This window comes from Hevea brasiliensis, chromosome 14 (assembly GCF_030052815.1).
Source record: "Hevea brasiliensis isolate MT/VB/25A 57/8 chromosome 14, ASM3005281v1, whole genome shotgun sequence".
NCBI lineage: Eukaryota > Viridiplantae > Streptophyta > Magnoliopsida > Malpighiales > Euphorbiaceae > Hevea > Hevea brasiliensis.
The window spans coordinates 82,174,117-82,185,518 of NC_079506.1; the positions used below are offsets into that span (position 1 = coordinate 82,174,117).

The window sequence follows — 11,402 nt, forward strand, 5'->3', positions numbered from 1 at the left end:
ACAATAAATTTTAATTTATTGTTTTCTACTTGAAAACTTGTTTAGATGTGCATTGTGAATTATTTGTATTAATTATGAGTTTCGAAAAATGCTGTGTTGCCTAATTGTGAATTGAAAATTGAAATGAAAATTTGCTTAATGTTTGAATAACTTGATTTTGAATTAGTTTTGGATTCACACTTAGCATGACAGTATCATTGTATTCCTCCTACATTTATGGGGTTGAGATAGACTATTTTCCTCCCTCTCTGGCTTGTCAGTTGAGGTTGAGATTGGATGAGTACTCATATAGCTAGCTAGCCACCTCCCTCATTGATTTCGATTAGTGGAGTTGAGATTGCTTTGTCGTTGTGTGCAACATGACATTGATCGAAAATTTTGTGTCATGATCTAAGTTGTGTATTGATTAACAACACTGTGATTTATAAATTATTTTAATGAAATGGCATTGTAAAAGTTGACACTAATTTCATGAAACGTGATTATGAAAGGATTTAAAGATGTGTTTCTCAATGTATGCTTTTATGTTCAGCTATTTTAAATTTTTATTGTGCACCACTGAGTAAAAGTTACTCAGCGATGGCTATTATTTGCTGTCGCAGATAGAGAAAAGGATAAAGCAGCAGAGTGAGCTGCTCTAGTGGTAGGAGGACATTTTGAGAATTTTCTTACGGGTATATTGTTTATACCTTTGCAATCACTTTTGATATAAATATTTTTGTTCATATGTATCTTTTGTATTAGTTAAGCAGTTGTACAGTAAAATTTATAATAATATTATTTCTAGTTTTCTTTCCTTTGAACTGAGACTTTTATATGTAAATTAAATTAAATGAAATAAATTTGATGTTTATTCCAAATGTGTTGAATTAAGAATTGATGAGTATTGAAAACGTATTAAATTGTATTGATTGAAATGAATTTGTGTTAAATTGAGGAATTTTGGAGTTGGGGTTGTGAAATGAATATTAGAAGTGCTTTCTTTTCAGGTTTTGAAGAACTATTTTATCTAATTACAGCAGACACTCTGTCGAAATTTTTATAAAATTTACGGAAAATCATAATTATCAAAATATTTGTTTATGACATAAATTCCAACTAAAGGCTTTTAAATAATGTTTTAACATTACTTTATAATTTTAAAATGAATTGAATTTGTTTAAAATCCCTTGTAGTATATTTAATGAGTTATCGGTAGGTAAAGTTCAGTAATTCATTAGGTATACTACGAGATCATATTGCGCCTTACGGAGGAGTAAGGTGTGACAATACCATTAGTTTATGTAATAACTTGAATTTTAAAATATAAATTTTATATTTTTATATAGTATTTAAATATTATTTTAATATTATCTAACTAATTTATAATTTTTGTAAAACTTTCATTTATATATTTTTAATGTTATTTCTAAATATATTTTATAAATTATTTAATAGTCTAATTTTAATTGAAATGATTAGTTTTATAAATTAATATCAAATCAATTAACAAAATATATTATTTCATTATTGTTAACCTTGGTTCTAAGATTTGATTAATTGTTATTAATTTGATTATTATTATTATTATTATTATTATTATTGTTGTTGTTGTTGTTGTTGTTGTTGTTGTTGTTGTTTTCATTGTATTTTACTTAAAAATCTAATCTAATTAGTTAATGTAATATTAAATCCTATTGAAAAACAAGTTTGGACCTAATTGAAAAACTTACAAAACTTTAAGAATTTATTAGGTAATTAAAAGTGTAAAAAAAAAAGATCAAAAATCACACAACAACGTTCTCTTCCCCCTCCCCTCATCCTTCTTCATGTCACTTATCCCCTCCCCACTTTTCTTCTTTTTCGATGACTCAACAGCATTAACAAAGCCTTCCAGTTGCTTCAGCATGTCCGGCAATCTTCCCCAATAGCCATGATCGCTGACAAGTAGCTCCAAATTGAGAGAGAGAAATGTACCATGAGCCTCTAGTGCTGATTTTTGGTGGTTTCGGCAGTTATTCAGCGCAAAGTCATCAGCGTTGGAATCCTTGAGCCATGGGTGCTCTTTTGGGAGCTCCCTCGCCGGTTTTTATGGAGTTTTCTAGCGAGGGAGAGGAGAGAGAAAATGTTTGCTTTTCGAGTTTTTCGATCAGATTTTGGATGATCCGACCGTCAGATCGATGATCCAAGATCACCAATGGACTCAACGCATCGAAACCTTCGAGATGAGACTGACCTCTCTCCGATTGGACACTGTTTGAAAAAGGCGATCATCGGACAGTCTAGATCGCTTAGTGAGATTTTTTAACTTTTTGATGCTTGTAAATTAAATATAATTATATGATAATTATTAATAATTTATGAGCTTTGTTTAGCTGAGATCAGATCGATGATAGTTCACCGGCATTCAGGACTGAGTTTTCAACCTAGTCTGGGTGTCTAGCAAGCTGTCCAGAAAAGGGGTCATGTTTACAGTCGTTCCTAGCATTTTTAGACGTTCCATACGCATTCCAAATGGCAAACTTTACAAAGGTAGTCCCTAACTCAAATTGTGTAGTTTTTACCTTGGCTAAGCTAGTTGATAAATCTGTAAAATATTTCCAACTTAATAAAATTGAGTGAAATAAATTTAATCAATACAAGGATGATATAGAGGACCTGTAGAAATATTTTTATAATTTTTGAAGTGCTAAAAAAAAATATTTGAACTATAAATGCATTAGGGACCCAAGTTATAGTTTGAAAGATTTGACCTAGATTAGATTTCTTGTAGGCCACAGATGAGAATTATAATTATTATTGTGGGCCTAAAGCCATGTTTATTGCTGTTATTGTGTTTTTCTTGTAGTGAGTTAGGTCCAATTATAGGGGATATTCTGTCAAAATTTCGACAAGACCTTAAAAAATTATTCTTACCTTTTTTATTAAATTAATTAATTAATTATTTTTGTCAGTAAATTTGAAAGAGGTGAATGTGTCTCTCTAGGTAATTGGTGCCAACTAGCCTTTCTTTTCCTTCCAGCTATGATCGGGTTGACTAGTTTGTGAGTTGGATATTGATTATTTTTGTAATTTCAATATTAATTATATATCTAGCATGCTCATACATTCTATAAATAATTAATTATGCACATAAATAGTTAATATATTAGGAGCATTTTTTGTTGCTGCATATTTAGTTATTATTATTTGTTGTGATTGCCGCCCTGAAGAAAATTTGGAGCTCTGTGTGTGTGTGTTGGTATGAGTATGGTGTGGATATAGATACGGGTAGAACGGGTAGTCACGGCTAGAGCTTGACTCGTTGGGACTTGATCCTTATATATGAATAAATCGGGGTGAGTACGGCTTTGAGTTGATCTCGCTGACCTCCGCACTTGGATTATTAAGAGAAAGTCTGATTTGAGTTAACCTCGCTGGCAAATATTGGATTAAAAGAGCTGTATAGGGGATCAACTTCCATATATATATATATATTTATGTGATACATTGAGTGTGTGAGTAGCTCCAAATTAACTTCTCATGTGAATATTGGATGAATTATTGTTATATGTAATGCATGTGCATTTTCTGGTAGGATTGCATTAGTTTTAGATAGTTATATAAATTACACTTATAATCAATATCTAAACTCTCTGAGTCGAACGTTTATTCCTATTTAAATATTTTTCTCATATTGCAAGAGAAGCGAGTTTATTTTTTGAGTCTAACTTATATTTTTCTTCACAAATTGTGCTTCTTAGTTTATTAGTTTTTATTGTGTCTATTTATTTGTTTCTTTATTTATCTATTTGTTTAATTACTAGAATTTCGCTGTGACATTGATTATGAATATATTGTATTATTTAATGAAAAATTTATTATATGAGATGATTTGTACATGCTGTGGTCAGGGCTGAGCTAGACTTATCTAGTAGGGAATTACTAATAGATATTGAATTGAGTTAGCCCAAGTAAATTATTTTATTTTATTTCAGTATGCATGTTAGGTCTTGATTTTGGTCCTGATTATAAGTTTGAGAATAATAAAACTTATTATGGACCTCGGGGCTTTATGCTGACTCAGATTTTAGTACCTGCATGGCCCGTGAAATCGGGTCATAACAATTTAATATTGTAATCAAATAATAAAAAATATTTTAATGAAAATTCTTAAAAAAATAATTTTCATAAAAAATATTTTTTTACATATAATTATTTTTAATGAAACAAACTAAACCTGACTTTATTTTGACATGTGGCTAGTGATGGACCAATAAAATTAAGTTATACGGTCTAATAACCTATTTATCTACAAACAAAATAATCTTTTTTAATCTTTCCCTCAACAACTGTTTTTTTTTTTTTTTTTTTAAATTGAATGACTTTAATTTGTTATTTGTTGCTAATTTCTTATTAATTTACCCCTCCATGGAAATTCTTTCATGAAATTATGACTTCATAATATAATTTCTTCTTGAGTAATTATTGTTTACATTTTTTCTCTCTAGAGGCATATAATATTTTAACCGTAAATATTTTAAAATAAATTCTTTTTTGCAATTTTTCTTAATTTTATGCTCAAATACAATAAAATATTGTAATTATCAAACTCCGATCAGATCTTAGCTCAGTTGAGAGACTGAATTGACAAGTCACTAATTCACTTAATAAATTATAAAAAAATTAATTAAATGTTACACTTATATATTAATAAAAATAAATAAATTTAATTAAATAATTTTTACTTTTTAAAAATTAAATTTTTAACATTCACTAAATTATATTAATATATATCGCACCAGTATTTTAAATTTTATACAAAAATAAACTTTATTAAATTTTATGAGTAAATTATTAAATAATACTATAAATTGAATTAAATTTATTTATTTTTAGAAATTATTTAAAAAATTTATTAACTTTTAAAATTTAAAACAATTAATGTTGTATAATATAAGAAATAATTAATTAAATTTATTGGAAAATAAAAATATTAATATATATTATATAATAATTTAAATATTTTTCCTTTAAAAAAAAGTTTAAGCATATAATTTTAAAAATGTCAAAAGGTTAAGCTTCCAAAGTATTATAATTTTCTGAAGATATTATTCCATGCTGCTGGTGTGAGGTGTAAGAATGATAAAGGATAAGATACTTATAAAAATTACTCAATTTCTAAATTTAATTATTATTTTTAATATTTGAATTTGTCTGAAATTCAATTAAAATCTATTTTATATTATTCAAATTTACCATAAACCTAATTATTATTATATTAATAGTATTAAAATTCATTTAACTTTTTATATTTAAATTAACAATCTGTATAAAATATTTTTTATTAATAATTTATATTTTAAAATTTAATAATTTTATGAAATTTTTAAATATAAATATTATTATAAAAATATAATTTATGTTTAATTATTTAGTTATATAAATAAATTTAGATAATGAACATTCACCACATAAAATTCAAGTTTGAGATTTATATTATTTCTTAAATTTAAATTCATTCAAAACCTAATTATATATCAATTAACCTGTCTCAGCTAGATTTATTTATTTATTTTAAAGAGAGAAACACTCGAAAGAAACTAATACCTTATTTGGTTCAATTTTGTGATAAAATTTATTTCATTTTCAAATAAATTACATGATAAATTTTATTTATAAAAAAATTTCTTTGTTTGGTATATTTTGTATTAAATGTAAAATTTATTTTAAATGAAATGAATTTTATGTTTAGAATAAATAAAATAAAATGAAATTATATATAATAAAAGGATAGTTTTATCATTAAGGATGACAACGGGTAGGATACTCGCGAAAATCACTATATCCAAATCCGAACCCGAACCCGATTAATATTCTCAAAACCCGAACCCGTCCTAAACCCGATTAAAATTTATTTTCAACTACCCGAACTCGTCCCAAACCCGATTATTATTATCTGAAAAATATCCAAACCCGTTTAATTTTATATATTTAATTAATAATCTATATAAAAAATTATTTTTATTTATAATTTATATTTTAATAATTTATATTTTAAAATTTTAATAATTTCATAAAATATTTCAATTTTATTTTATATAAAATAAAATATATACAAATTTATAAATATTATTAAAAATATATATATATATTATATTTAATTAAATATCTATATAAATCGGTTTGGATAACGGATAGCCAACATATAAAACTCGAACCCGACCCTAACCAGCCACGGATATTAAATTTCAAACCCGAACCCATCCAAAACTATATTATATACTATCCAAATCCGTCATATTAGGGTTCGATCAGTTTGGGTGCCCATAAAAATTCGACCTGTTGCCATCCCTATTTATCACTTAAAGTATATATGATTTTATATTTTGAATTCATTTACAAATTTTATTAATTTTGATAAAATTTAGTTTAATTATAATAAATTTCATAAAATTAATTATAATAATTTTAAATAACTTTTTATTTAAATTAAACACTAAAATTTTATATTTGTAAGTAAATTTTACAAAACTTTATGAAATTTATTTATACCAAATTCTATCTAGATCACCTATACAGAGGAACAACTTTAGGCCGTGCAATCTATACCACTGAAGTAAATCTAACATCTCTTTAATGGAGAAGATACCATTTCTAAATTAGAATAGATATTTAAAAAATACTTGATTAGTCTTTCAATTTGTATAATTATTTTATTTTAATTATTTTTATTTATTAAAATAAAATTATTCAATTTTAATTTTATTTTTTAAAAAAATTCATAATAATAAATTTGCAAATTAAAAAAATTTATTTTTTTATCATTTTCTATTTTTTCTATATTATTAAATTAATTAATAATTATTATCAATAAAATTATTGGTTATATATATTATTTAGTATTAATTAAATTTAATTTATAACAATATGGAAAAAATTTTAATAATATAATAATAAAATTTAAAGATTAATATTTTAATTTTTATTTAAAAATAAAATAATAATATATAACAAATAATAATTTGTAAATTTATATTAATTAAATATTAATTTAGTTAAAAAAATAAACTTAAAAATCCGCCATATTAACGGGATTTTTTTTAACCAAAATTAAAATAGTAAAGTGATTGAAATAGAATAACACGTGGTCGCAATCTATCCCGCTTTAGCAGCTGTAATTCAAACCTGATCACTACCTTCAAGCTAATAATAAAAAATATTAAGGATTCTTCAATTCTACCTAAACAAAGGGGACGAACATGACCTCGCTGCCGTACGCCGACGTCGACTTCAGCCTCCGATCCATTGCCGGCCGTGCAGAGGGATTCGGCCGTTTCGCCATTGGTGGCCTCCATGGTCCGCTCTATTACGTCACCACATTGGCCGGTATTCTTCTCATCTCTCTGTCTCTTTAACTCTTCATTTTATTGAATTCTCTCTCTCTCTCTCTCTCTCTCTCTCTCTTTGCCCTAATAATTACCCTTTGGTTTTGCCCTCCATTTCATGCTAATCTGTTCATGTGATATGAAACTACTTTTGATTAGATATTTCTTAGTAATCAAAAGGCTTTTTTTTTAATCTTAATTTGGGAGGTAGAACTGGGAATTTGCTGAAAAATGGATCTAATTCATGGCCTATTTGATGGGTTTTCTCTTAAATTTTGGGCAAAATTTTATTAAGGATGGCAGTGATCTGTGTAGTCTGATAAGTGGTTTCACAAAATTTTCTTTTGGGAGTCTTTGTTTAGTGCATCGGGTTCTTGTGCTAATTTACAATGCTTTTATGTGGGGCTTTTAGATGATGGTCCTGGATCGCTCCGTGAGGGTTGCAGAAGAAGACAACCACTATGGATTGTTTTTGAGGTTTCGGGTACCATTCATCTTTCATCATACTTAAGTGTGTCTTCTTATAAGACAATAGATGGCAGGGGTCAAAGGGTTAAGCTCACTGGCAAGGGCTTAAGATTGAAAGAATGTGAACATATTATCATCTGTAACCTTGAGTTTGAAGGTGGTAGAGGACATGATGTTGACGGCATTCAAATAAAGCCAAATTCTAGGCACATTTGGATAGATCGATGCAGCCTTCGTGATTATGATGATGGACTTATTGATATCACCAGACAAAGCACCGATATCACTGTTTCGAGGTGGGTTTTCTTTTTCCTTGCTTATTACAAGATTAAACTGAATGTTGTGTAAAATATTTTATGATTATGATTTCTTTTTGCTTTTCCACTAGATGTTACTTTGCACAGCATGACAAGACAATGCTTATTGGAGCAGACCCCTCTCATGTTGGTGATAGATGCATCCGAGTAACAATTCACCATTGTTTTTTTGATGGAACACGGCAAAGACAACCTCGGCTTAGATTTGGGAAAGTTCATTTGTACAACAATTACACAAGGAATTGGGGAATTTACGCTGTTTGTGCAAGTGTAGAATCTCAGGTAAAAGACGATGCTTTACTTTATAAATAAGGATATGAGATGTTCTGCCATGAGGACATCTGCAGCGTATATAACTAATTTCTGAACTTCATAATCTAAAACCATTTGTTTGTCTAATTATTGTTGTTTCTTTTTATGATTATTTTATCAGATATTTTCTCAATACAATATATATGAAGCAGGACAGAAGAAAAAGACCTTTGAATATTATACAGAGAAGGTAAAGTGATGCTCTTGACTTAACCTTAGAGCTGATTTTGAGTTTTTGACTGTAAAATAATTATCAGCACTGGGAGAGACTACATATCTAATGTAGGAAATAAAAATATGATCCAGGAAAGGACATAAAGTAAAAACAATGACCTTTAAAGTAGTGAAAAACAAATTTATTCTGTGCATCTTGTAGAATATGGTCTTGGACTGGGTGGAATGATGAAGAAATGATGTAGCTAACACAAACTGTTTTGCAATTGGGGCTTAGTTGTCTCGATGTTTTAAGTTATACATCAGTTGTAAGAAATCCATTATGAAGTATTAAGCGGCAATGGCACTCGATAACCAAATCCCTTAGTTTATAGAATTTGACATTAGAATTCAACCAATACTGCATATTTGGATCATTTCGTTGCTGACAAATCTTAATGGCCTTTTTAAACTACCAGTTGTGAATTATTCCCCGCACCTTCCATACAATAGTATGTAGAGTAAACTTATATCAGTTATCATATCATGTGCCCTTCAACTTACTGGTGAATGCAACTTGTATATAATTATTATCTTTTTGGGAAAATCATACTCCAGGTGATGAATTTCTGAGTAACAAGGCCTCAATATGATCCATGGTATCATCTGTTAAAGCTGAACAAAGAATAGTCCTGGAGTCAATATTTTCTACAGTAACAAATTGGGTATAATTATTTGTTAAGGGTGCACTGGTTTTGGATAAAGTTCAAATCATATCCAGCACAATTTCACAGAAATGGCTCCATTAGGTAGTAAAGGAAGCCAATGCTGAACAGCTATGTAATTTGTTGCAAAGTTATTAATCTTAAAGACATCATGTTCCAAGTACTAAAATCAGCTTGATTGATTTCCATATTAGGGACTCAATAAATGCATTAAAGACATCCTGTTCTAAATAAGCACCCTTATTTGAAGGGCTTATGAAAAGGAAAAAAAGGGAAGATGCATAGACATGGATGGCTTTTTAAAGCTGAAATAATGTCATACTCAAGGTTGAAACTTTTGTATCAAAGACATTAGATGTGTATTACACTATTTGTTTGTTATAAAAAAAAATTTACACACACACATATTCTGAAATGTTGCCCTTCTTACGCGCGCGTGCGCACGCATACACACACTTGTATATATATATTCTGAAATGTTGCCATTCTGATGGTTCTATAGGCAGCAGACAAGGAAGAGGCCAAGTCTGGTTTAATAATATCTGAAGGAGATGTATTCCTTAATGGAGCTCAGTCATGCTTATTAACCGGTGTTGGTGAAGAATGTGTGTTCCATCCAAGTGAATATTATCCAACATGGACACTAGAAGCTCCATCAGATTCCCTGAAAGCTGTTGTCCAAATCTGTGCAGGTTGGCAGTCTATTCCTCGACCAGAAGAGATGATCATACAGTAGTTGTATGGTTCCTGATGATTTTGTTTGCATCACTTGCCCGTTTGGATGTATCTATTTTTCATTTCTTTCCCCAAGAGAGTTATTGGGCTCTTTCCCTCTATTTTTAGGAGGAAAAGAAAATATTGAGGTTTGAAGTTTTTGTTCTTATACCTATTTATCCAAATATGACAATTATATTATATTTTATGTACAAAAATATTTTTTTTTAAATAAATATTGATTCTGATTTGTCAAGATCTTTAAAGCTTATTCTAGTTTGCCTCTCTTTTGTTCTTTGGGTATACTCATGTTTAGGTTGATAAGTGTTCACTTGTTGACTTCTGACTTCTGAGTTAGCCTAAACTCTATGTCTCCATACAAACTCTAACATGACTTTAATATTTCAGTTCATTCCATGATAAATTTTCTTTCTTTCTTTCTTTTGTTTTGTTTTTGCTTTTTAATTTTTTTAGCATTACCATTTCTAAAACTACAACTAAAAAATTTCAAGGGGGAGATTATTTTTCAGAAGCATTGGTTAAGTGCTTGATTCTTGTCTTGTGAAATCGTAAGTTTTGTAGCCACGTTAGGAGTCGATCAATTGAGATGTTTTTGGCATTTTCATAGTGATCAACCAAATGTACCAGTGTGGAAGGTTGGTCATTTTAAATTTACAAGAAAGAAGACAATGACTCAGGGTCAACCTAGGATGACATGAACTCAAAATAGTGAAGGATTCAACAATGAGACCTTTCCATGGATGTAGCTCTAAATTTAGCTAAGTGTAACAGAGGAAAAGGATTTATTTTGCTGATTTAAACTGGAACAGGGTTGATGTTTAGTTAAGGTATCAAGAAGCACACTGAGCATTTGATATATATATATATATATATATATATATATATATATATAGGTTCTGTGAGGAGTAGCTCAGCAAGCGCAATGAAGCTCATAACAGTTCAACATGCGTTAAAAATTGTAGTGATTGGGAATATTGTGAATAAAGCAAGTTTGCCTAAAGTTTCCATTTTCTTGTCCAAGATTTGCTAAAGGACATATTCAAGCATAAACAAAGTTCGGGGAGAGAGAGAGAGAGAGAGAGAGAGAAGAATCCAGGAGAAGTAAAGAGAGATCATGCTTTTAAATGAATTGATTTCATTCAGAAGAATCAGAACTCATGGATAAACACAGGTAGACACTTGTTCATATACATTTTCTTGCACAAAGTTTGCATAATCACCCGGTACAAGAAACAATGTACTTGTCTGAATGTAATCATGGCCACAGTCAGGTTCGAATTTGGAACCAGATTGGTCCAACTCAGAAACAAAACCAGTCAAATCTGAATTGACCAAAACTAGCATTG

General features: G+C 28.8%; 1 protein-coding gene across 1 annotated transcript; it reads left to right on the top strand.

Moving 5' to 3' along the window:
* The first annotated feature begins 7,143 nt into the window (after positions 1 to 7,143).
* On the top strand, positions 7,144 to 10,285 carry LOC110670487 (probable pectate lyase 4). Its single transcript, XM_021832559.2, has 5 exons — positions 7,144 to 7,347; positions 7,759 to 8,110; positions 8,203 to 8,413; positions 8,565 to 8,633; positions 9,824 to 10,285. The coding sequence occupies exons 1-5, from the start codon at positions 7,221 to 7,223 to the stop codon at positions 10,055 to 10,057; spliced, it is 993 nt and encodes a 330-aa protein (XP_021688251.2). The 5' UTR covers positions 7,144 to 7,220; the 3' UTR covers positions 10,058 to 10,285.
* Positions 10,286 to 11,402: the final 1,117 nt, after the last annotated feature.

Bases quoted from the DNA above. Each gene is read 5' to 3' on its own strand.
- LOC110670487 (XM_021832559.2), top strand. From the start codon at position 7,221: ATGACCTCGCTGCCGTACGCCGACGTCGACTTCAGCCTCCGATCCATT. The intron at 7,348-7,758 runs GTATTCTTCTCA...TGGGGCTTTTAG, and splicing joins TTACGTCACCACATTGGCCG to ATGATGGTCCTGGATCGCTC. The intron at 8,634-9,823 runs GTAAAGTGATGC...ATGGTTCTATAG, and splicing joins TTGAATATTATACAGAGAAG to GCAGCAGACAAGGAAGAGGC.